General features: G+C 43.1%; 1 protein-coding gene across 1 annotated transcript in view; it reads right to left on the bottom strand.

Moving 5' to 3' along the window:
- The window catches only part of MTHFD1L (methylenetetrahydrofolate dehydrogenase (NADP+ dependent) 1 like), a gene marked incomplete at its 5' end in the record, with an annotated part of 167,228 nt that overhangs the window by 104,671 nt on the left and 37,355 nt on the right, over positions 1-25,202 (bottom strand). Inside the window, 8 exons of the mRNA XM_081093670.1 lie at positions 3,903-4,043; positions 8,246-8,322; positions 10,705-10,807; positions 12,527-12,601; positions 13,907-14,014; positions 15,385-15,431; positions 16,896-17,032; positions 24,568-24,741. Coding sequence (XP_080949796.1) covers positions 3,903-4,043; positions 8,246-8,322; positions 10,705-10,807; positions 12,527-12,601; positions 13,907-14,014; positions 15,385-15,431; positions 16,896-17,032; positions 24,568-24,741 — 862 coding nt within the window. The remainder of the gene's footprint in view (positions 1-3,902; positions 4,044-8,245; positions 8,323-10,704; positions 10,808-12,526; positions 12,602-13,906; positions 14,015-15,384; positions 15,432-16,895; positions 17,033-24,567; positions 24,742-25,202) is intronic.

The raw sequence follows: 25,202 nt of genomic DNA, 5'->3' as shown, positions 1-25,202 counted from the left end.
TTAAAGATAGAACTACCATATGATCCAGCAATTCCACTCCTGGGTACTGATCCGAAAGAAAAGGAAAACAAGAATTCAAAAAGATATATGCACCCCATACGTTCACTACAGCATTACTTGTAACAGCCAAGATATGGAAGCAACCTAGGTGTCTACTGATAGATGAATAGATAGAGAAGATAGGGTACATGTACACAATGAAATATTATTCAGCCATTGAAAAGAATGAACTCGACATTTGCAACAAGATGGATAGATCTATCGTGTAAATAAAGTAAGTCAGATAGAGAAAGAAAAATACCATACGATTTCAGTTATACGTGGAGTCCAAAAACCAAAACAAATAAATAAACAAAACAAAACAGAAACAAAGTCTTGGATACAGAGAACAAACTGATGGTTGCCAGACAAGAGATGGCTGGGTGGAAAAGAAGTTTAAAAAGTACAAACTTCCAGTTAGAAAAGTAAGTCATGGCGATGATGTAATATGCAGCCTAAGGAACAGAGTCAATAATAAATAATTATGTACAGTGACAGATACTAGGCTTATTGTAGTGATCACAAGGTATATAAATGTTGAATCACTATGTTGTACACCTGAAACGAATGTAATATTATATGTCAACTATAACTGAAAATAAATTTAAAAAAATGTTCTCCCATAAAGAAAAAAGCAACAGATGATTGACAAAAGATAATCCATTTCTCTCCAGCCTGTCCCCTAGGTGGGCATCCCCACAGGCTGCTCTTGCCTGCGGGCCACCTGTGACACAGCACAGCGCTCTCCGTCCATCTCTCCCCACCTGAACGAATGTCAACCGCGTAAGACATGAAGAGTGACGGGGAAGTAATAGTCGCATTTTTTCAAAGCCCTCCTGAGGGTGTTTAAGGGGCCTGGCAGGAAGTAGATCTTTTAGGCCATCTCCAAGTGTTTTCTGGCAATGATGCTCATTATTTTTTCATGACCAGAGATTTTACTATTGCCTGAAGAAATGAGACCAAGAACTGAAACAACGCTATTTCCAGAGCGCGCATGAAGAGAGGGAGAGGGAACTGTCTTAAAAGCACCCATTCTGGTTTCCCACCATCTCTCAACCTCTCATTCAGACGGAGAAGGCACTCCAAAAACAGAAGCATCGAAAAGCCTTCTCCTTCTCTGTGTCTCATGCTCTCTGCCTAGAACGAGGCTGCCCTCTTCCAGTCCCAGGAAGCTCTGGGCCGGGCTTCCTCTAAGGCCCCTTTTCTGGAAACGAAGGGAGAAGGAAGAAATAACAGGGAGGAAGTCTAAGCACTATGGAAAAAATGTGGCAAATAAGGTCACATGGTAAGCTTTAAAAAAAATCCCTCCCACCTTTTCTCAAGACACTGGGCAAGTGTCTTTCGTTTTTCCTTTTTCCATAGTTCACGTGAGCGTTTACTTGGGGTGTGGTACATTCTATGGGGCTGAGGGTGTCTTTCAACAAACTAGTCAGTTATTAGGTGGCTATACTAGGAGCAAATGCATGTGAATGTAGCTGTGAAAAAATTAAATAGTGTGCAACAGCTTTTAACAGATCAGCGGGTAGAATCTAGAGATTCTTTATCTCTCCAAAGTTCATTAGTTTATTACTTTCTCCCTCTTCTATCACCAATGATATGACTTTTCTCTCATGTGATCTTTTTCTATTTTCATAATATTTCATCACTTAAGATTTATGAGGAAACCCAATTTATTGTACAAATCCAACTTGATTGTACAAAATATATATCGCAAGAAATGTAACCTGCCTGTTATAAATACATTAAGATGTTTGACGGTGAAAGCTGCTGGCCAGGAATGGCGCGAAGAAATCAGTTCTCTTTTCATAACACAAAGCCTGTGGGAGAAGAATAGTAGTTTGCTTTTCTGCGCACTACCCTTGCTTCTAATCCCGGGCCAAACACACCTAGCTCAACAAACTACAGGAGGAAGGACACTGGACGTTTCTGTTGGATTGTCTCAGGTGGGTTCCCACCTGCTTGGTTTTCCACGTCACAGCTCATCTTTTGTTGCTCCCTACACACTGACTGTTGTCAAACCCATGCAAAAAAACTCCATCACCACCAAGAGCAGCAGCTCTGGGGCTGCCACGCCCACTGTAAGCTATGTCACCTGTTCCACATCCCAAGTTCATGGAGGGGAGAGCTTGGGCATATTCTTCCAGAAACTATCAGAATCAATCTTTTTTTTTTTTTTAAATATATTTTATTGAGCTTTTACAGTGAGGAAAGGAGAGAGATAGAGAGTCAGAAACATCGACGAGAGAGAAACATCGACCAGCTGCCTCCTGCACACTCCCCACTGGGGATGTGCCCGCAACCAAGGTACATGCCCTTGACCGGAATCGAACCTGGGACCTTTCAGTCCGCAGGCCAACGCTCTATCCACTGAGCCAAACCGGTTTCGGCCAGAATCAATCTTCTTATCAGGAACTTTTACATGCCATCTATTCCAATGTTCACTGCAATACATACAGTCTTTTGACCAAATAAAAAATAAGCCATAGGTAGTGAGATGATAGTATAGAAGCTCTGGAAGTTCTCCCTTAATTTTCTGTGTTGGACCAACTACTGAGAGTTCCAACTCAATGAAACACGATCTGCAGAGATTAGGTACGTGCGCAAAGAGACACAAAAGATAACTAAAGAGAGCAAACTCTGAATCTGTTCCAGATCCAAGATTTTTATCACACGTAAAAAAATAAGCTTAGGGAAACAGTATTTGAGGATTAAATTTCAAATCACTCCTGCCACATATTTGTTGGTACTTAAAGTTAATAGGATACAGAGAAATATATTTATACAGAAACTGTAATATGTCAGTTTAGATAGAAATGTAGAGGTCTTGACAATTTTTGAAAAGCAGTAACTTTTACAGCAGGCTGACTATGGGTTTTCGCTTCAAGCTTTGTACTAAGCATTCCATAGAGCTGCTGATGTAAACATCTCCATTTAATTTACTTGACAAAGAACTATGCGATAAGTCAGTCAGATCCATTTCATCTAAAGCAGCCAAAAAGTAATCAAGACATGTTGGCAAAGGGTTCCTGTTATGTCCTAAGCTTTTGGAATTAATAAAATATTAATTTTCCTTTCCCCTTCCACAACTGTTTTCCAATTGGGAGTGTATGTTTTAGATTCCATTATTGTATGTGATTCAAGATGGGGGAAGTAAGCTCAAACTTAGCACAATCGCGGTGCCACAGGCATATGTCCTACCTCCGTCCTTATAAACACGTATGAGCAAATGAAATCACTGTACCACAGATGGGGTTTAAGTTAACAACACAGACGGTTATTAAAAAGAAAAACAAAACGATCAGCGTGCCAAATGCGAACAGGAACTAAGGCAGGCAGTGGGGTGCCAGGATTCCCCCAAAGCTTTGTAATCAGCATCATTCCACTGGAAGAGGAGCTGGATGGGCAACACTGAGCAAGGGGGAGCCCTGCGCTTATGATGTGAAACCCAAACCTACGGCACAGAATCACACAAGCCGGGGTGCACTGGAGCCACTTCCGTCTCATACCTCTGAAAGGGGATTTGCCCCCAATTTAAAGCGGGCAGAGGTCACACTTTTTAAAAAAGTCACGGGCTGGGCTGCAGGATGACTCCCACCCCAGGCAGAGCAGAGGCCAGGACTGGCAAGAATTGGGAAAAGCTTATGAAATAAATGTCATGTGCTTTGGTTGCAACCAATTACAAGCACGTTCTAAAAGCCCGTGAGAACATTACAAAGCTGTGAAGCAAACGGGCGTGTGAGGGGGAATATGCGTGTGCTGAAATTCTCTGAATTCCCATTCTGCATGTGGATAAGAGAAAGGAACCCTTCATCCTCCTAATCAGGAAAGAACGGGTAGAGCGAGCTCTCTATGGACACACTCACCAAATCTTCTGCTGTGATGGGCTGCCCATTTCTGTCACTGGCCACCACCATCCTCCCCAGCCGCTCCTTCATGTCCTTGAGGCTGTCCGTCAGGGCCAGCACCGCCATGATCTCGCTGGCCACCGCGATGTCAAACTGTGCCTGAGATGACAAGAGCAAAGGTGCGGGTCGGCTGCGGGGCCGTGTCTGCAGGAGCCGTAGCTCAGCAATTAAGTTCTCGCAGGCCGGGGATCACCCTCGAAGGGCCATTCTCAAGTGCACACGCTTTCTGAGCGTCTAGAGCACGCACAGTCCTGGGCTTGGTGCACTCCTAGGGTGGCCGCAGGCTTCTTGCATCTGCTCTGCTGAGCAGGGCTCGGCCTGGCTGGGCCCCTATTACAACAGCTCATGCACTATTTGCTCCTATAGCATGTTTCAGATGTGTAATTAATGACTACACATGTGATTACCTGTTTGATGCATGTCTCCACCACTGGACTCTAAGTGCCAGCAAGGCAGGGACCCTCTGGGGAGGGTTCACTCCTGAATCCCCAGCGTGGAGAGCTGTGTGAGACCCAATAAGCACACGATGGTGAATGAATGAACAGCCTGCGGACTCTGAGCTGTTACTCATCGTGGGGCCGAGGGGGCGGCATTTGAAAGAGATGAGGAGCGGACAGTGAAAGGAGATAGTCCTGAGGCCAGTTGCCCGGAGTCTGGGCTCAGCCCCGCAGCGAGGACAGCCTGACTGTGTGATCACCATGTCAAAAGAGGACACAGGAGCACTTTCCAGCTGTCCACAGGGCGCGGCCACATCAGCCCTGGAAGTGCCCGGCACTGAGTGCTGGAGAGTGCACTTCCTGCGGCCTCTCCAGGCTCCGCTTCCCGCCTGCACAGCCCAGCAGGAGCCGGAGGAGGCGCGGGAACATGCACTTCCTCCACTTCCACCTCTTCCTCAGGCAGCCCCTGGACAACCCATTTCATTAAGCTCTGGCTGAATTCCCCTCTTCCCAAGGGGCATGAGAACCAGACATGTTCCAGCTTACAGAGAGAGAAAGTGGCTATGCCCTCGCGGATGCCCTTAGGAAAAGTTTTATTGTCCATTTCCGTCACTGACAAGAAAGGAAATGAAGGAACCAAGGAGCTTTCTGGCTACTTCCTGAGTGAGATTTCATTAGCTACTGATTTAGTGAAAAAAATATTAGGTGAAAGTCAAGTGCAACTACATTCAATTATTACATTCTCCCCATAACCCATTCTGAACGTAAGTGATTTTTCATAGCATGATAGTTAGGATTCTCTATGCCACCATCCCATTATAAAGAGTGCATATAAAAAAGTGACTAAAAATATTAAAACTTACTAATCAAAACATGAGACTAGAAATACTCTTAAGATATTACCTGCATAGTAAGTGGAATTTATAACACATGTACAAGTTCTTCATTTGTAATTATTACAATTTCAAATTTTTATATCTTGAGCAATATAAAAAATGAAATGAGCCGAAACCGGTTTGGCTCAGTGGATAGAGCATCGGCCTGCGGACTGAAAGGTCCCGGATTCGATTCCGGTGAAGGGCATCTACCTGGGTTGTGGGCACTTCCCCAGTGGGGGATGTGCAGGAGGCAGCTGATCGATGTTTCTCTCTCATCGATATTTCTAACTCTCTATCTCTCTCTCTTCCTCTCTGTAAAAAATCAATAAAATATATTTTAAAAAAAACTCTTCCTCTCTGTAAAAAAACAATAAAATATATTTAAAAAAAAATGAAATGAATTGGATTGATATATATTTCATCGTTTTTTTATTTTATTGACTGAATGATGCAGAGGACTACGCATTTTTGTTTTGCAAATAAAACATTTTAAATCATATAAAGGTGTAAGTGTAATTGTTATTGGTTATCACAAATTTAACCATTTGTATGCCATAAGCCTCTAGAGCCACAGTGGCGGACCTTTTTAAATTAAATTGAAAATATCGTAGCAGTTAAACAAAGGACATTAAGCAATGTTGGCAAGGATGCGAATCCACATGGCCTTTCTGGAAGGTAACATGGAAATCATTACACATCCACATTTGAAATCTGTGCCCTCTTTGACTCTGCAATTAGGGGCCCGGGAACCTGTCCTAAGGATACCATCTCTAAGAATTCACATAAATCTGTGTGTATGTTACCTTTGAGGATATCAGCTTATTGATGCTAGCTCAGCACTGCAAACACCCTAGGTGTCCATTACAGGGAACTGCTTAATCCAGGATGACACATCTACAAGTCGAGATATTCTACAGCCATTAAAAAGTGATCACATAGATCTCCCTTTATGACATAAAAAGATGTCCTTAACAGGGTCTTAGGGTCTAAAAGAAGCAGTTGAAGTTTTAAATATAATCCCTTTTTACTTAAAAACACGAATACATAAAACACTACAAGATATAACAAATCTCATTTGTAAACCAGATGTACAAACTGAATGTGCGCCTGAATATAATGAGCCTATCAATACAAGGCATTCAAATCATAGCCATTATTAATCTCTCCTATTTTATACTGTGACAATGCCCAGTCACAGCACAGAAACATGCAGAGAAAATGTGAAAGGCCTTCCTTACTACCCGCTTTTTTTCCCATGCCTCTTTCCCGATATAACTAGGTCAGAAGCTGGTATACATCTTACCAGCTTCCATTTTATGTGCTTATATACATATACGATCATGTATGCTGGCCTCTTCTGAACATAAAGGTGATTACATTGTGTATTTCACTTCAAAATATTTTTTAGTTTTTTTTTAACCTTTCCATTTCACAATGATATGAGAGTCCCTTGTCTCTCCCTCTACATACACTTTATCATTTTCAACTGCCACATTATCTGTATAGAAGCAGGCACCAAAGATATGTAACCACTCCTACTCATAAACGTTTGGATTGTTTAAAATTGCCTCCATTACAAAAATGCTGCAATTAATATCCTTATACAAAGATGTTTTGTGCACATATGAAAATATTCCCTACACCCTCCTTTTTCTTTAACATTTATAGTCCTGGAGTTGAAACTGTTGGCTAATTTCAAAACTTAATACTAACAAACTATCTTTGAAGAGGCTTCACCAATTTATATACCCACTAACCCTGTATAAAAGTCTCCAATGGGTTATGCTTTGATAAGCTCATAGGGAAATAATACTGCACTGTTTTTTAATTTGCAGTTTCATGACTGCTGATTGGCATTTTATTTCTGTCTTTATAAACTGTCTTGTATTTATTCTAATATCTTACTTAGCAAATATTTACCGAATAGCTACTCCTACCACGTAACCAGGTTCTATACGCTGAGAATACAGCAGTAGCAAGCGACAGAAACCCCCGCCCTGAGGAAACTCACATTTTAATACGGGGACCGAAGATAAACACGCTAAGTCAGGACAGCAAGAAAGGGACAGAGGGAGCGTGGGGACAGGCGGCTGTCACAGTGTTGAAGAAGGTGACAGGGAAGGCCTTCATGAGAGCTTACCTGAGTCCTACCTTGAGGAAGTTCTTTCTGTGCTTGGCACATCAGCCCTCTGTTTTATATATACTGCAAATACTCTCTTCCAGTTTGTCACTGGTCTTGTAATGCTTTTGTACATTATTTTTTCATACTAAAGATTTTAATTTTTTTAATGTCAAAATCATCTCTTCTTTAGAGTAAAAGTGATTTTTTTTCACTAAGAATAATTAACAATGTAAAGGTCATAAATCTAAAACTGTCCTAAAATATAAGGTTTATTACCAAAAAAAAAAAAATTCCTTAGAGGCCTATTGTGCCTGGATAAAAACTCATGGAATGAATTTATATTCCCCAAGCACCACGGCCCCACACTGGAGGCCTATTAAAATGAAGGTGGACATCATAATTTATCTTCCACATTCTCTGGATTTGAGTAATAGAACATTATCCTTACAAATTCCTCAGGCAATTCAGCCAAATGCCAAGGTGCTTTTTTTCTTTGGTTTTTACATTTGAGTAACGTGCCTGAGGTTTTCAGATGTTAGCTGTCATGCAGCTGTAGTAATAACTGGGTTGGGTCTGCAATAAAATATGTTAGGATTGACATTCCAGGGACACCCCGAGCGGCACATCCCAGAAACACAACTAAACCCACACAGGAAAAGGATGGGAAGAAAACACAGGAGTCTTCCCGCCCCCCGACCCCCCCGAGTCCTGCTGAGGATTGGAAATGACACTGGAGAAGGTGGGAGACCCCCGGCCACTGCAGGGAGAGGAAGGAGAAGAGAACAGCAGAGAATTGGCATCTACGCCGCTGTAAACCAAGGCTACTAAGAACGGAGCCACTCCTGTGCAGAACAGGCCACGCACCTGCCGGGAGTACCCCTTCTCTGTGCTGGCCTGCCCGATCGTTATTTTCCGTAGGAACCGGTCATTGGTATCCAACACTGAAAGAGAAGAGAACAGATTATTCAGTGAAGGACGGACTGGCTGCCGGGTGTGCGCCTGGCCGTGTTCTGAGGGCTGGGGAAGCAGTAGAGGCAGGAGACGAGGCCCAGCTTCCCGGGAGCTGGCCCTCCAGTGGGCAGACACAGGGAGGGATCTAACACACAAGAAAGTACCAGCCAGTGCTAAGCGCCCTGGGAAGATAAAGGTGAGGTGACGGTGCTGGTCAGGGGACCCGTGGGGCGAGGTATCATTTTAAAAAAAATAGATATTTTTATTGATTTCAGAGAGGAAAGGAGAGGGAGAGAGAAACATCAATGATGAGAGATAATCTTCGATCGGCTGCCTCCTGCACGCCCCACACTGGGGACTGAGTCTGCAACCTGGGCATGTGCCCTGACTGAGAATCAAACTGTGATCTCCTGGCTCATAGGTCGATGCTCAACCACTGAGCAACACGGGCTGAGCGAGGCCTCATTTTTTGACGAGGCAGTTAGGAAAAGCATTTCTGAAGGGGTGACCTATTATGCTGAAACCTGAGTCACAAGAAGAAGGCAATTAAATTTTGCACAACGTTAATCACTGAGCCACTCTATGACCCATCAAGTCCACCTCTACACACATATCCAACCGCAAAGAAGGCGGGAACTTGAACAGATAGGTGCACACCCATGTACACACAGCATCATTCACAATAGCCAAAAGGTGGAAACAACCAAATGTCTGAGAGATGAATGAAAAAGCAAAATGTTACATGCACATACATGGAACATTATACAGACATAAAAAGGAATGGGCTTTTGATATATGCTACAACATGGATGGACGTTGAAACCAGGCATGATAAAATACGCTAGAAGGACAATTACTATATGATTATGATTCTATCTAATTATTGTGGTTACCTGGGGCTGGCAGAAGGGGAGTTATTGTTTAATGGGTGCAGAGTGTTTGTTGGGGAAGATAAAAATGTTTTGGGTATAGACAGTGGTGATGGTGTAATCACTGTAAGCCTTGCGGATGTATCCAATGGCACTAATTGCACACTAATGAATGGTTAAAATGAGGCAGGCATATTTAACCACAATAAAAAAATAAAGGAGTCAGGGGTGTGTGTGGGGGTGAGGTCAATCTGAGTTGCGCAGGCACCAAATCTCATTTTTTATTGGCTTGTTTGAATTGCACCGATTTGCATTTTCATTGTGAAAACTAAACTAGGTTTAGTGAAAACCAAATCTATAATGCCAGAAGGGCTGAGATTTCACTAATAATGCATGAGGCTTCAAATAACGAGCTGTCCACACTGACAATGTAGATCGTTGACCAAATGTACAACCTGACACTGACGGGGGGATGGGGAGGTCCCGGGGGATGAAACGCTGACCTTGCCTTTCAGGCACACGGCACTAGCTGACCTGCCCACCGTGCCCACCTCTTGCTCCCCGACTCACTGAACTGGGGGATGGGAGAGAAAGCAAGACTATCAACTGAAGGAACCGCAATAGAGCAGGCGCGTGATAAAAATGGAGGTGGGCGGAACGGGGAGCGTGGTGGGCAGGTCTCAGGTGAACCATGCAGGAAGGACTGCAAGGCCCATCTTCTAACCCTCGGCATCGCCTCGGCCATCAGTGCTACCACCGCGTTCCCGTAAGCGTATGTGATCATCTCCACTGCCATCTCCAGAGGCCTGAGGCCCAGAACACGCATGTGGCCTGCTCAGGGTCATGCAGTGAGTTAGTGGCCGGGGGGAGACATACACTGGGGGCTCCAGACCCCGCGTGTCATGCTCTTTCCCTCTGTCCCACCCTCATAGAGGGCAGGGCGGGGATAGGGGGAGGTGTCCCAGCTAAGAGGGGAACAGGAAGGGCGGGACCAGGACGGAGGTCATGGGGAGGCCCCTGTGTTGCATTTGAAGTGTTAGAGAGTGTTTCCATAAATGGCTGGAAGCATGCGCTAAACTCAGAGAGAAAATTCAGAACTGAAAATACAGATTTAAGAGCTACTTAGAGTGGTGATAAGAACATGAAAGGAAGAACTTAATGTTGTGGATAGAGAGGGCGAGTAAGACACAGACTTTAAAAAAATATAGGACAACAGGCTGTAAGAGATAAAGAAGAAAGTGAAGTAATTTTGCTTGGACACGTGGAAGGCGTGGGAGTGGAGGTGACTGAGCCCTGATGAGCAGTTGGCTGAAGGGGCACAGCCTCTCCTCCTCAACAGGAGGCAGAGATGAGAGATGGGGATGGGATTCTAAATAAATGGAGGAATTATGGAACACAAGCTGGGCGGACAATGGGAAGAAGGAAGACCGGGCCTTTGCAAAGCCGACTTGGGGAGTGTCAGCTGGGATATGGCCGCCTCCTGACCTGGCGATCGGCACCCACCTCTCTGCCATGTGATGGTGGGGGGGTCGATATTGAGACGGACGAATCTGCTCATTTCCTCTTCTGTCAGTGCGCTGGGATCCGTCTTATTTATTCCCAGTTTCTAATGACCAAGAACAAAAAGTGCGCTATGTATTAGAAGGAACAGAAAGCAAGGTGTAACCAAATGGTCCCTCTTCCTTTATTTTCTCCATGACTAGGAAAGCCTTTGTAAAATCTGAACTGGAACTCTGAGTCAACTGTAGGCGAGGCCAACTCACAGAAATCAGTGCCTGAGATCCAATATCTCCTGTAAGCAGAAGGCAATGATATGTGTAATATACCCTTTAACATGGCAGATCTGAAAATGTAAGGCAGTTGGCAGTACCCAGAGGGCACGCGCTGTTTTGGACGAGGTTCTGGGCCCCTCTCCCTGGTCACCTTGCTGTGCCGGGAAGGGACATAAACCGCTGGCTGTATGGCTGATGCTCCAGTTCATCTGTTCTTCTTTTCCAAATCAAATACCAATGATTCAAGTAAACTCAATGTCTGTGCTTTCAAAACTAGTTATTTCTAATTCACTGAGAAAGAACCCATTGAAATTGTTGATGCATCTGTCCCTACAAAGGAAGCATTCTGAGACAGTGGCTTTTAACGAAGACGGATAAAGAAGGCATCTGGACAACACACCATCTATGTTGTAGCTGCAGGGGGGAGGGGTGTTGTGTGTTATTCTCAGCAAACACAATGTGGTAAGAAGCAAAGGAGTGAACTTTAAAAACCAATTATTATCAGGCAGTGGCTAAAAATTATACCATTAAAGGTAGTGTCTAGGGCAGTGATGGCGAACCTATGACACGGGTGTCAGAGGTGACATGTGAACTCATTGTTTTGCTTGATTTTTCTTTGTTAAATGGCATTTAAATATATAAAATAAATATCAAAAATATAAGTCTTTGTTTTACTATGGTTGCAAATATCAAAAAATTTCTATATGTGACACAGCACCAGAGTTAAGTTAGGGTTTTTCAAAATGCTGACACGCCAAGCTCAAAAGGTTCGCATTCACTGGTCTAGGGTCTGAAAAAGAGCAAGGGGAAATGAATGTGATTAGTAGGACAAGCAGCAAAGAACCCTACAAAATAGTAATAAGAATTAAGATTGCGCCGAAACCGGTTTGGCTCAGTGGATAGAGCGTCGGCCTGTGGACTGAAGGGTCCCAGGTTCGATTCCGGTCAAGGGCATGTACCTGGGTTGCGGGCATATCCCCAGTAGGAGATGTGCAGGAGACAGCTGATCGATGTTTCTCTCTCATCGATGTTTCTAACTCTCTATCTCTCTCCCTTCCTCTCTGTAAAAAATCAATAAAATATATTTAAAAAAAAAAAGAATTAAGATTGCTTAGTATCATGTCAACTGTAATTGACAAGTAAAAAAACAACAAAATAAATACAGGAAAAAAAAGACTGCTTAGTATTTCGCTACAACAGAAACTGAAATAGATGAATTTTAAAAGGCTGTGTCTCGTTCCCTAGAAATTAAAGACATTTCACAAAAGAGAAGGGCTCTTGCAGATTCTCGTGCTTGCTGACCCGGGCACTCCAGGCCGGCAGAGCAGGCCTCTCATTCATCGAGGCAGAACCTGAGGCCTGATTTGTCCGCCCTGCTGTTTGGTGTGGGATGCAGGTCCCAGGCTTCCAGTTCTGTGCTCTCCGTAGCGTTTAATGCCCCAAAGAGTGGCTCAAAACCAAATCCAAACCAGGTTCAAACTTTCTGGCTCTGAGCGTTCTTCTGCTTCCTCTAGGATATTTTCCTTTTAAAGAACCACTCACTGGAAACTTACCTTCAGCCGAGCAAGCTGAATGTTGGAAAACTCTCGAACACCATTCACTGAAGGAACCAGGCGATTGTACAGAGACTAAGAACACAAAACAAAAATAAAACGCCACAGGAGTTTAAGGGCCAACCATGAACTTGGACAAGTCACAGGATACAACAAAGTTCATTACATTCATAACCAAACTGTTTAGATTACAGGCCCTATTAAAATTCTTGGCTATGATAAGCGATGTAGCCTTAAGCTCTGTCATTTTCATAAATCTGCCTCGATCTGACATAATGCACACTGCAAAGAGTTTGCATAAATAGATGTTTCTTCATCTACAGCCTTATAACTATCAAATTAATATTTATCTGAGCTTGGTTTCAATAACTCATTAGAAAGTTACTTTAACTGGAGGTAGTCGGGACCCCTATAAAAGTGCCAGAAACGCCTACTTTTGCCCATTTCCGTGTCTATGAGGAATTAGCACCTGGTGCTCTGTCGCTTCCAGATGTATGGTTTACCTCTCAGAGTGCATGCACCTGAAGCCCATCAAGAGGGTGTGACCTTTTTAAAAATTATTTTCCTTTTTTAATTCATTTTAGAGTGAGAGGAAGGGAGAGGGAGAGATAGAAACATCGATGAGAGAAACATTGATTGGCTGTCTCCTGCATGTCTTCTACTGGGGATAGAGCCCACAACCCTGGCATGTGCCCTGATCAGGAACTGAACCTGTGACCTTTTGGTTCATCGGACAAAGCTCAATCACTGAGCCATACAGGCTAGAGAAGGGGGTCTGACCCTTTTAACAGCACACCTAGGACAGCTGCATGTAACATTAGTCTTAAAAAGCTATCACTCCAACCCCCTTAGTATAGAGTAGAGATTAGACCAGCCGTGGGCAAATTACGGCCCGCAGGCTGGATCCGGCTCGTTTGAAATGAATAAAACTATTGAAAAAAAAGACCGTACCCTTTTATGTAATGATGTTTACTTTGAATTTATATTAGTTCACACAAACACTCCATCCATGCTTTTGTTCCAGCCCTCCGGTCCAGTTTAAGAACCCACTGTGGCCCTCGAGTCAAAAAGTTTGCCCACCCCTGGATTAGACCTATGGACAGAATGAAGGGAAGTGGCACACCAACCACCTTAAAAACTACAGGCTCGTCTCAAAGAATATTTGGCTTAAAAAGTACAACCGACATAACCCTCCCAACAACTTAGCAGTGGTTATAAACTCACTTGAGAATCTGACCAAAGTATAGAACCTATCCCCCAGAAATAAGAATATGTATAAATTCACAAAATTTGGACAATTTCAGAGAGCTTATAACTTCTTAAGAATCCAGGAGTCCTAGGACAAGATGCCCCAAACAGCCAACAAGAAACCTTTCTCACCTTGTCAGTTTGAGTGTTTTCATGAAAAATCCTTGCGTCGATGGCAGCAGCCAGCAAGTTATTGGCGGCAGTGATGGCGTGGATATCCCCGGTCAAGTGAAGGTTGAACTACACATGAAATGAAAACATCTTTCTACTTGTTTTAAACAACCGTGGCAGTATTCAAGGACTTTCTGAATAAATAAAACATTATGCTAATTACATATCCTGAGCCCATAAAACAGCCTAAATCTGAAAATCAATGTCAGCATTTGCCACTTGACAATAAAGAACTCCTGAACAGATTTTCTGCCCAAAATTCTTTCTTTCTCATGATAAAAGTGAAGGGTTCTGATAGCTTAGTGATTGGTTTCCTTATTCTGTTTTCCTTATTTTCATTTTTAGGCATTGTTTTGTGTGTTAGAAAATGATAATCCTAACAAATATACTTTGGAAGGAGGCAGGGCATGAAATAAACAGCAACAACAGAATAACAGGAAATATGACACAAAGTCCGAGAACAAAAAAATATATCATTCTCACAACTCTATTAATTCTGCTATTTCCTTCTAGTCTTATGTGCATACACAGTCATATGTATACAATTGGCATACTTATAATTTGCTACCTGCTTTAAAAAAACACCTCATTATTATGTAATAACGTTGTTTACGTACAGTTACAATTTATAGGGGCTGTATAATTGAGAAAAGTACCAAAACTATGCAGTCTCTGGCTTCCAAAAATACATGCAAATAGTTTTTGTTTGTTTTTTTAAATAATCAATTGCTAATAACCAATGTTTCCAGCAGTGCGGTTATGGGGTTAAAGGACTTGGTGGTCTCACCACATTGCTGCTTGAAAGGGTGGAAGTGCCACCCGAAAAACACTACCAGTTACTTCAGAAACAAAGCAACTTTGGGCTAAAAAAATAAGTTAATTTATTTGAAAAAGTGGTGTTCTGCTTTAAGTTACATTTCTTTCATTTCTTGGAAGGTTAACTATTTATATTTTGTATTTAAAGTCTGATTTTGTAACAAAATATATGATCACTAAAAATATGAAAAATTAAATATGTGCAAATATTTTATAATATTTATAATGTGAAGTATTGAGAACATGCCATAATAGTTTATACCTTAGCTTGTAGGCAACACAGGTCTGCTTCCTCTCATCCAGAACCTGAGGCCAGGAGGGTTTGGGGATTCAGAACTTTTTGGAATTTAGAGAAGTGATGTGATGTATGTATAGCTTACTTAAAAAACACCCCAAGCAGGGTGTTGGTCAACATCGGTTCATCAAAAACAATATTTCTACAGCAAAATATAAGAAGGTTTATACCAACTGCACAGACAAAATCCATAAACAGACCATAACAATCAAGGCTGGGTTTTGGTTTCCAGGGCCTTCAGGATGCTGGAGTTGAGGACTGTGGGCCTGTGTTTATGGGAGCACAGAAAAAAAAGTGGCACACGACACGTGTTCCTTTGAGATCTTACCTCCTCCATGGGGATGACCTGGGCATACCCGCCACCTGCAGCGCCTCCTAAACAACAGAGCGGGCACCGTTTAAAAGGAGTCACCAAGGGCAGCTACACAGATGAACAGAGCCCCAGGGACACGGCTCCTCACACCCAACGGGGAGTCACGTACCCCCAAGATGAAATAACAGCCAGTGGGAAACATGAACCATTTATCAAAGTAGGACAGGAGGGGGGAAAGCTCACACCATGTCCAACTCTGCAATTTAAGACTTTCATTTTCCTCATTTTAAAAAAGGGTAAAAATAATATTGCGAATGTTATTGCAGCAAACATGCGGTTTTCTTAATTTATTATATCTTTGGGGTTATGCTTCATTTAAGCTGCACATGCACTGAAGTATCAAAAAATTTGGCTAAAAAAGATCCGTCTGATAAACTCAGACTAACACATTATAAACTTAATTTATCTTAGATGATAATATATAAGATCTGCCATCCTCTTTATCCCTCAAAATTGTAAAGCCATTACATTAAAGACTAATTTTTCCTAAAATGATAATGATACCTTCCACGTCCATACCATTTTATAGTTTATCCTGTTTTTTCTATACTGTCTCATTTGGTCCTCACAATAACCTGGTAAGCCTAGCTTATGACTTTTTACACTTCTACAGCCACAGCTCAGAGAGGATATAACTGGCTGAAGGTCACACAGTGGTAAGAGGCAGCCATGAATAAAATCTCGGCCTTCTTGCTCCAAGTCTAGTGTTCATTCCACTGCATGACATTCTATGAGTTATCAGTACTTAATGAATTACTAGTTATTAATATTTACAAGAGTAATATAAATATAATACTGCTAAAAACGACAAAGCGCCAAGAACAAACGGTAATTAAAGCAATAGATGCTATCGTAAAGTGAGCTGGAGAACAATTTCATGATAAATCAGTGAAGAAAGAGTAGTGAATGGGATGGTGCCAAATATCAGCCCAACCACGTCCAAAGAGGAATTCCATCACATCTCCGTCCACAGCCAGCTCCAGAGCTGCTCAGGCCCCACACAGCAACTCCGAAAAGGGTGAGGCTTGGGCTCCCATGGGAAGGGTCTCTAGCCGCATGAATGGAAAGACCTTTCACCATGGTCGGATGATAAAACACCAATATAAATAGCAGAATTTCAAAGTCGCTTGGCAAAGAAGTTTCTGGTGAAACAGAAGACTTCCACTGAACGTTGGACTCCTGAGCAAGAGCCTGACCACTGTCCACGGAAACCAAGGGGGTCAGCTTCTTGGGCTGGGGGCGCCACTAAACCCCCCCCCTCACAGCGCCCTCTGCAGGACCAACTCGGGGCGACCTCCACCTACAGAGCATGGAGGAGGGGGTGCATGTAGGGATAAAACGCACTAGTTCCTCCGACAAGTTTTAACTCCACATCCGTTGATGATGTTCTTCATAGACTTTTCTTTAAGAAAATTCCTACCCCCAATTTTGCTCTGAAAAATACGCTAGTTGTTTAAATCAAGTACCTTTAACGCCGAAAGTTGGCCCTTGCGAAGGCTGCCTTAGACAGGCAAAGGAGTTGATGTTCAAGTGTGCGGTCAGGGCCTGCACAAGCCCGATGGTAACTGTACTTTTCCCTTCTCCAAGAGGGGTGGGCGTGATCCTGATTTGGGAGGGGGAAAAATAATAGTGAAATTTAATAATATTTCCTAGACATCCTATAAAATAAACTTAAGGTACCAAAGCCAAATCAGAGGAGAGAACATACCATTCTAAAGTCACTTAATCAGTTTTCTTGAACCATTATGGTATACCCACGCCACACAGGCCATGCTTAAGTTAGTCAAGATACAGACACAACTTTACCAAGAGACCAAAAAAAAAAAAAAAAAAAGAGAGAGAGAGAAGCTATTTGGCAGTGGTGCTAATAACATCAACTTCAAGAAGCCACATAGAACCTACGTCAAATGGTTTCAAAAATTAAGCTCATGTCACTTCTTGCTGATGGGTAACTTGGCATTTGTTCTTCCAGGGCCATTGACTGGGGACATGATGTGGGCACAGGGGCTACCTCAGTGGTCTGTGAGTGAGTGGGGCATGGCTTAACCCCCTAGATTAGAAGGGATCCTATGTCCCCACTCATCCTCCCTTTTTAGAAATCAGTGACCAGGGTTGTCCCCATCGAGTCTGAAAACAAGCAGCAATGGGCGCTCATTGCCCTAAGGCGGCTCATCACTTCTGGACTGACAGCTTTCACAGTGAGGAAGTTCTGTGCCCTCGGGAAGAGATGTCTGCTTCGTGTAGCCTCCTCTCTCCTGGAGTCAGACACACGGAGCCCCATCCCTCCCCTACAACAGCCCCTCAAATAGTTAAAAAGAGTAAGTCCAAAGCTCCCCGGTGCGCTAAGACCACCTGTGCACTGGGGAGCGGATTGTTGGCTACAACACCCGACACCAAACAGCACATCACACGTTCATACATCACATCACAGTATTAAGTGATAGGACAGGCGTGCATTATATTCCCATGTGAGGCTCCATAAACCTGTTCTTTAGCCTATTCTAACCATTGTGACAAGTTTTTAAAACCATCATTTGGGCTTGCAATATTGTCTTCTATGAGTCAGATGGCGTGAGTCAGGCTGCCTAGGATACTCGACCACAACAAAACTGATGATCGGGTTTTCTGACTTGCAAAATCCAGTCATGTGACCACGAAGAAGTAATACCCTTAGAGACATCATCCCCAACTATCTCAGACCACCAGAGCCATGCAATCAACCATTCATTCAGCAAGTATGTATTAAGTATTACTATGTGCCAGGCTCCTAGTCCCTGGGGATACACTGATGTCCAAGCTGGATTCCATCACTGCCCTCACAGAGCTCATGATGAATGAGACACATGGACAGATAAATCAGCAATTACAATGAATGGGAAATAGGGCAGTTACATTGCATTATGAGAGCCCACGGAAGGAGGATCTAACTAGATTTGGAACATCAGGGAAGGTTTCCTGGAGGAAGTAATATCTAAACTGAGACCTGACAAATGACTAAGTACAGCCAGACACAATGGAGGGTGGGTTTGGGGTGGTTAATATGCTAGGCTCTGTGTTATAGTCATTGGGTTCATCATTTTTAGTCCCATTTGAAAAATGAGGAAATGGAGGCACAAGGCATTTAAGGAACTTGCCCAAGGTCACACAATTAGAACTGGAAATCAAACCCAGTCAAATATTCTTACCTCACAAGGTTATTATTATTATTTTTTAAATGTATTTTATTGATTTCAGAAAAGAAGGGAGAGGGAGAGACAGAAACACCAAGGATGAGAGAGGATCATTGATGGGCTGCCTCCTTCATGCCCCACACTGGGGATCGAGCCCACAACTCGGGCATGTGCCCTGACCGGGAATCGAACCATGACCTCCTGGTTCAGAGGTCAACCCTCAACCACCAAGCTACACAGGCTGTTTATCACATGGTTATTTTTATGGATAGGAATGGGTAAGATCAGTCAGCGAGTGTGAACAGAGTAAGAAAAAAGATAAGAACAAAATTGTTAAGAAGGTTTTTTCTCCTAAGGAATAGTCAGAAGAGAGAGCGAAAGGAAGCTAAGGAGGAGCAGTGGAAGAAACCTTGAGGAGCAGCAGGGGAGCAACAGGGAGTCTTGGAAAGAAACCAAGGCAGTGTCGAGTTTGAAGAGGTCTGAAGCCCAGTGAGGACCGAGAAGTAGGTCACTGGATTTAGCATCAAGGAGGTCGCTGGCAGCGAGCGGGTGAGCCAACCTGAGAGGAGCCTGGTGAAGTCCCCCTCAGACTCTCCCTGCCACATGAGACCTGGTCGACACGGAGACTCAAAGTCAGGAAGGTGTTTATGCTCTGAGTGAACTTTCTGTTTAACTGAGCACTTACTGTTTGCAAAGGGATCGGTGGTTTACTTAAACTTCACACGAAGGATTACATTTTCCGTTCCAAGGATATGCTAACAGAGCTGCTGGAGACAGCCAAGAGCAGACCCGCCCAGAGATGACCTCCTCCAAACTCCAGCTCCCCATCCAACTCTTAATTAGAAACACAGGACTGCTTAGCTTTCTGCCAACGATTACAAGTCAGGAGAATAGGAAAGTAGGAAGTATTTATTGGGGGCAATAAAAGGAGAGCTACAATAAAACTATGTCACCTCATTGCTGCATATGGCATCAAAATGTGGTTTAACTATTGTCCCATGTCCTTAGCTCAGATTCCAAGTTATCAGGCTGACATAGAAAAGAAGCACCATGTCAACCTACTTTCTTTTCCTATAGGAGCTAAGGGTTTATGGAGACAGAACTGTGATTTTTCGTTCAGTATTTTCCTCAATTCCCCCAGCTGACTGGTCCGCTCCCTCTAATACCCCACACCATTTAGTATGTGTTTATTCTAGAACTTTCCAGAGGGCATTTTTATAAGCTTCCTGACATGTCTGTCTCTCTTGCCAGGCCATGAGCTTGCTCAGGGGAGGGATTATGCCCATTCTCATCGCATTCCAGTCACCTAAGGTGCAGATGAGCACAAAATGGTAGACGAAGGAATTTCAACGCTTTTTCTGAGATAAATGTTTACTGTTAACAAGAGTAAAAATTTATTGAAGTGCTCGGTGGCAACTTGGACATGATCTGAAAGAAGTTTACCACTTACTCAAAGATCAAAGACATGGCTTATGCAGTGGTAAAACTTTGAACTGGTCACAAACTCTAGAATCTTGTTAAACAGCATTATTGCCATTTGCCATGGATCTACCCACAAATTGCCAACTATATGCTCAAACAGCATGCGAATATATATCACTCATCCCAGGCATCCTCCCGACGGGGAAGGGTTTCTACAAGCCTTTTACTACCTAACGATACACTCCACGGACCATTGGGCTGTTTCATTGCCTGTGACTGAGGTAAAGAGTTCAAAGGTCCTGTCGTGGTTTCTTCTAAATACCTTTGTTTTATTGCGCAAATAACGCAAATAAAAGGAAAACTCACAGATATTTAAATCCTTATCCAAGGCAGAAAAGCATCATCTCAGAAAAGCCAATAAAGGTTATTTTTACACAGACTAAAATAAGGAGTTGAAATAGAAAAAAAAAAAAAAAAAAGGAAAAAGAAAAAAGAAAAAAATCCAATCAGGTATTTGGCACTCTACAGAAAAAAAAAAGTGATGTAAAAGATTTTAACTTTTCTTTAATGTGAAACTCAGTCTCTTCACAGACCGATTTGGGTTTCTCTTTTAACTGTTCTGTCCAAGCAATTCAGAGAAGTTCTAGAAACTTCTGCACAGAAATCAGTAAAGGGCCAATGGAGACTGCTCCTGCACACATATCCAATGCCCTACAGCTGCACTCCGAGTCAAGTTCTCAAACAAATTCCTTTTCATTAGTGTAACTGGGAAAATATGTAAAACTCAAGAGCCCCTAAGATTCTTTTGGCATATTTCCCTGAACAATTCCCAATACTTTTCATTTTGTCAGGCAAAGCAAATAAAGTGATGTGTAGGTGTAAATACCATGCGATGTGTAGCTGATGAAATACAGATGATTCTGACAGAGTAAGAAATTCTAAAGTTTGAAGAATAGCTTTTTAAAGCGAATTAATCTGTTCTGCATTTGGGTTATTACTAGTAGAAAAAAATGTTAATCCACTGTTTTATAGTTATCCTGCTGTTGATATATTGAAATCGCATTTACACATAAACTGAAATGTACAATAACAAATATATTGTTATTTTTTAAGTTTACTTAAACATTACGTGGGCGTTTGAACTCTAAAGCATGGGAAAAGCTTTATGTTACAGTATTCAGACAAAGAGGCAGGACATGAAGTGGTATTTACGGCATGATCTCAATGTGCAAAAAGGACGAATGCATGGACAAAACCCTGGGAGGAAATCTAACCAATTTTAACACTTCTGGGTAATGAGAAATTTTGTTTTCTCCTTCTTTTTCTTCTTTCTTTACATTAGATTCTTATACAATGAGCCAAAATTATTTTCAGAATAAAAAAGCCTTTCAGAAAAAGTTTCCATTTAATGGAAAAATTATATTTCTAAAGACGTGTACAATGGTTTGATAATGTCACTTTCCCATCACTAACTTGATCAAAAGTAAAAATATAGAGGTGATTTTTACTTCAAATGAACTCATTTTAGATTATAAGTAAAATGTCGATGCTTTAAACTAATCATAAGCACCCGGCTATTAAACGATTAGACAACAAAGGCAGTTTACTCACTTCGGCATCATGTGCTGTGCCGACAGGGGAGGTCTGTTCCTGCTACAGAACACAGCGGGTGTATGTTACCAAGCACCTTCATGCCACTCTACAGATGCACTTCCATCTCAAAACCCCACCCTGGCAGCTTTTGTTCTTTCCCAACGCGGCTGAAAGGAACAGTTTAATTTTTGTTGCTTCCTGGGGGCCCTTTGTTCAGCAGGGAACTTATACCACAATTTCAGAAAAAGAACCCATCTCTTGGGGTCAGAGCTGTACTTGAGAATCCAGGTATAATTTCCGTTCCTCTCCACAACACGGCAGCCTGGCTTCCTCAGCTCAGCTGCACACGAGGAAGACACAGAGAGGCGCAGGGCAGAGTCCTCCTGGGGGCGGCCCCGGGGCTGTAACCCCGGCCGGCCAGGCCGGTGGCCATGCTCCGGTGCGTGGCCGGAGGCCAGGCTTTGGCAGAAGGGCTTCCAGTTCGGAACCCGGTAACAACACCGGCAGAGCTTTCGCTTTAGAAATATCGATTCTGTGTTCCTGGCTAAGAAGGGTCATGTCTACGCTTGTGTTTTCATTTCCAATATTCAGGCGCCCAGAGCAGATAAACCACGGCCACTCCACATGAGAAAATCCTGCAGACTTTTCCTCCTTTGTAAAACTGAGAACACGTCCTCTGCGTTTTCCTTTAAGTCCTCCTACCCTAAACGGGGGGAGACAGCCAGCAAACCCACCACCAAGATGACCCAAGGCCTGGGAGAAGGAAAGCAAATCCGTGGATAAGACGCTGAATTTGGAAGTTCTCCACACCCGTTTGCTTATTCACTATCAACAAACTTGCATCAAGCATTAAAAGCGTAAAGCAAAACCAACTAGATGTGCAGTGACAACTCAGGAACCCAGGAGCCCCCCAGGCAGCTGGCTCCTTCACAGCCTGGCCCCAGGGGCCTGCAGACAGACCAGCATCCCTCAGCATGGAGCTCTTCTGCAGTTCAGCTAGGTGACATTGGGGAGGAAGGGGCGGGGGAGGCCTAGCTTGGAAAGAACCCCATTAGGGTGGGGAGTCCAACTATAAGTGAGCCGGGCAGCCTGAAGGAGGTTTAAGCCACAGGCACCTGAGATGCTGCAAGGAGGTATGGATTCCTTAAAACCACAGTGACTCTGACAGACCCTGGCTGCCCACTCCTCTTTCAAAAACAGTAACAGGAGCTGGAGACAAGGAAGGGTGAGAAGGGGGAAGAGGATGGAGGGAGGAGATATGAAGCAATCAGGATACCCTTGGAGAGGTGACATGATGGATGATATCTTGATTTTTTGGTAGTTTTATATTTATTTGTAGTTTTGCAACACTGAATTCACCTCTAGGGACCTTTCCTAAGAAGATATTGGATCAATGCACAAATATGCATGCCCAAGGTTGGTGATTTTTGCAGTTTATAATGGCCAAAAACGGGAAACAATTTAAGTGCCCAGCAATAGAGAATTGACTAAATGAATGTTGCGACATCCCTAAGATGTTCTCCGGTCATTTTCCCGCCTCCGTACTCGGAGCAGTAGACACATGCTGGTCCCTCAGTGGCTGGGCCACAGCAGTGCTTCTCGGTGCCGGGAAGATGTGGAAAATGGAGCCCACCCTCATCCCAGGCATTTCTACCACCCGCTCCGCCGGGGACCCCCCTTCCCAGCACTTGAAGAATCTGGGCTATTAAGGGTGCAATGGTATGTAGTCATGAACAACGATAACGCGGCTCCGCAATGACTGACAGGGCACAGCACACTGTTGAACAGTCCGCCACCCCCAGAAGAGCCGTGCCAGTGACCTCATTTATGAGTGACTATCGGTGTCAAGATGGTCTCAGATGTTAACAGTTGTTCCCTCTGGGTGCTAGGAGCTGGGATGTCTCACTCTCTTGTTTATACTTTCTGGGATATTTTCACAATGAGTATGCATGATTTTTATAATCAGAAAAAGGAATAAGGCACTAACATCCGCAATTAAATATGTGAAAAGAAAGTTAACGATGAGTCAAGTCCAATGATCAGAAACATCTCTGAGTGTTAAGAGGTTTTTGTGCCTCCAGCTTTGGCCTCTAGATCATTAGCAAGCCCGTGCAATGAAAATTTAAAACAACAGAGGAATTTATATGGTCTCTCTATGTTCCCTCAGGTCACACTGAGTAAATATTTGAAATCCTTTGTTTTCTATCATATTTTTCAGCTAGGGAATGCATTTCTTTTTTTAAGAGGGAAAATAAAAGCAAAAGCTCCTTTTCATAAATACTGTGCATGGCCCAACATTAATTCTGACATGAAAGAAAGACAAATAGTGAGTTTTTATAATTCAAATACATCTATAAGAAATAGTAAAGACATGAATAGGAAAATCTAAGTTGAACACAAAAAATGCCCTGCTCAGCCCGGCCAGTGTGGTTCAGTGGTTGAGCATCAGGCTTATGAACCCAAAGGTCACGGTTTGATTCCGTCCGTGCCTGGCCTGCATGCTCAATCCTCAGGAGGCAGCTGGTCAATGATTCTCTCTCATCATTGATATATTTCTTTCCCCTCCTCTCTGAAATCAATAAAGAAATATTTTTTAAAAATGCTCTGCTCAGCACAAAATATCTTACTTTCAATTGTTATTTTATCCTGAAAAAAAAAAAAAGCAAAAAATCCGAAGTGGAGAGCAAGGGTGATCAAAACACAATATGAGAAACAAAAAAATGAAGTACTGAATTAGCGACTTGTTACACTTTATATTTTGTGGAGACTAATTTCTTTTGCACCGGAAGGAAAAACTCACTGCTCGTCAAAGGAAGGCAGGCCAAGTGAAATGGACAAGATAATGTCAAAGGCGAGAACTGGATGGATGTGAGGGGTGTGACGATGGAGGTACATGGGGAAGAGAGTTGGGTAAACAGGTCGTCTTAGTAAAAGAGTGGGAAAGTCGTCTTACCCAGCAACTAAGACGTATTTTCCATCTGCTTGATCCTTTAGCCTTTCCAGCAGGGACAAGCAGACTTTGGCTTTGCTTTTGCCATAGATTTCAATTTCATCTGCAAGCAATCCTATCTCCTTGGCAAGGACATCCACAGCTTTTGGCGTCTGTGCTCTTGAAATCTCGATATCACTGCGGGGGAAACACATGAGAGGCCAGAGTCTTCTCAGCTTAGGTGGTCGCTGCTGGAGTGAAAATGGCCGCACACACGCCAACAATTAAATCAACGCGGAAGGCTTCGTGATCCTTTCCCCCACGCAGCGGTACGCACAACTGCTAACAATTAACGTACGTGAGAAAATGGTGCATCGCTTTAGAAACACTGGAAAAGATCCTAGGATTCTGCCCGGGCACAAGGAAAACACCTACATCGTAGGAGAGGAGGCTACAGATCACACTGTGCCCGTCTCAGTGTAAATCTATTACAGAGCACAGTGCTACGGGCCATCGCTGTGTCCGTTAACCAGGAACAGACAGGTACCGCACACTGCTCTCCCTGGGGGAGCCACTCTTCAAAATGTGCAAATGTGACTTCGTTTTATCTGCGTCCATACGTTCCCTCTCTCTTTCCTATTTCAAGTTCAAAATCATAC

The sequence above is a fragment of the Myotis nattereri genome (assembly GCF_964212035.1).
Source record: "Myotis nattereri genome assembly, chromosome: 6".
In the NCBI taxonomy this organism is placed as follows: domain Eukaryota; kingdom Metazoa; phylum Chordata; class Mammalia; order Chiroptera; family Vespertilionidae; genus Myotis; species Myotis nattereri.
This window is presented reverse-complemented; position numbering and strand designations above follow the sequence as displayed.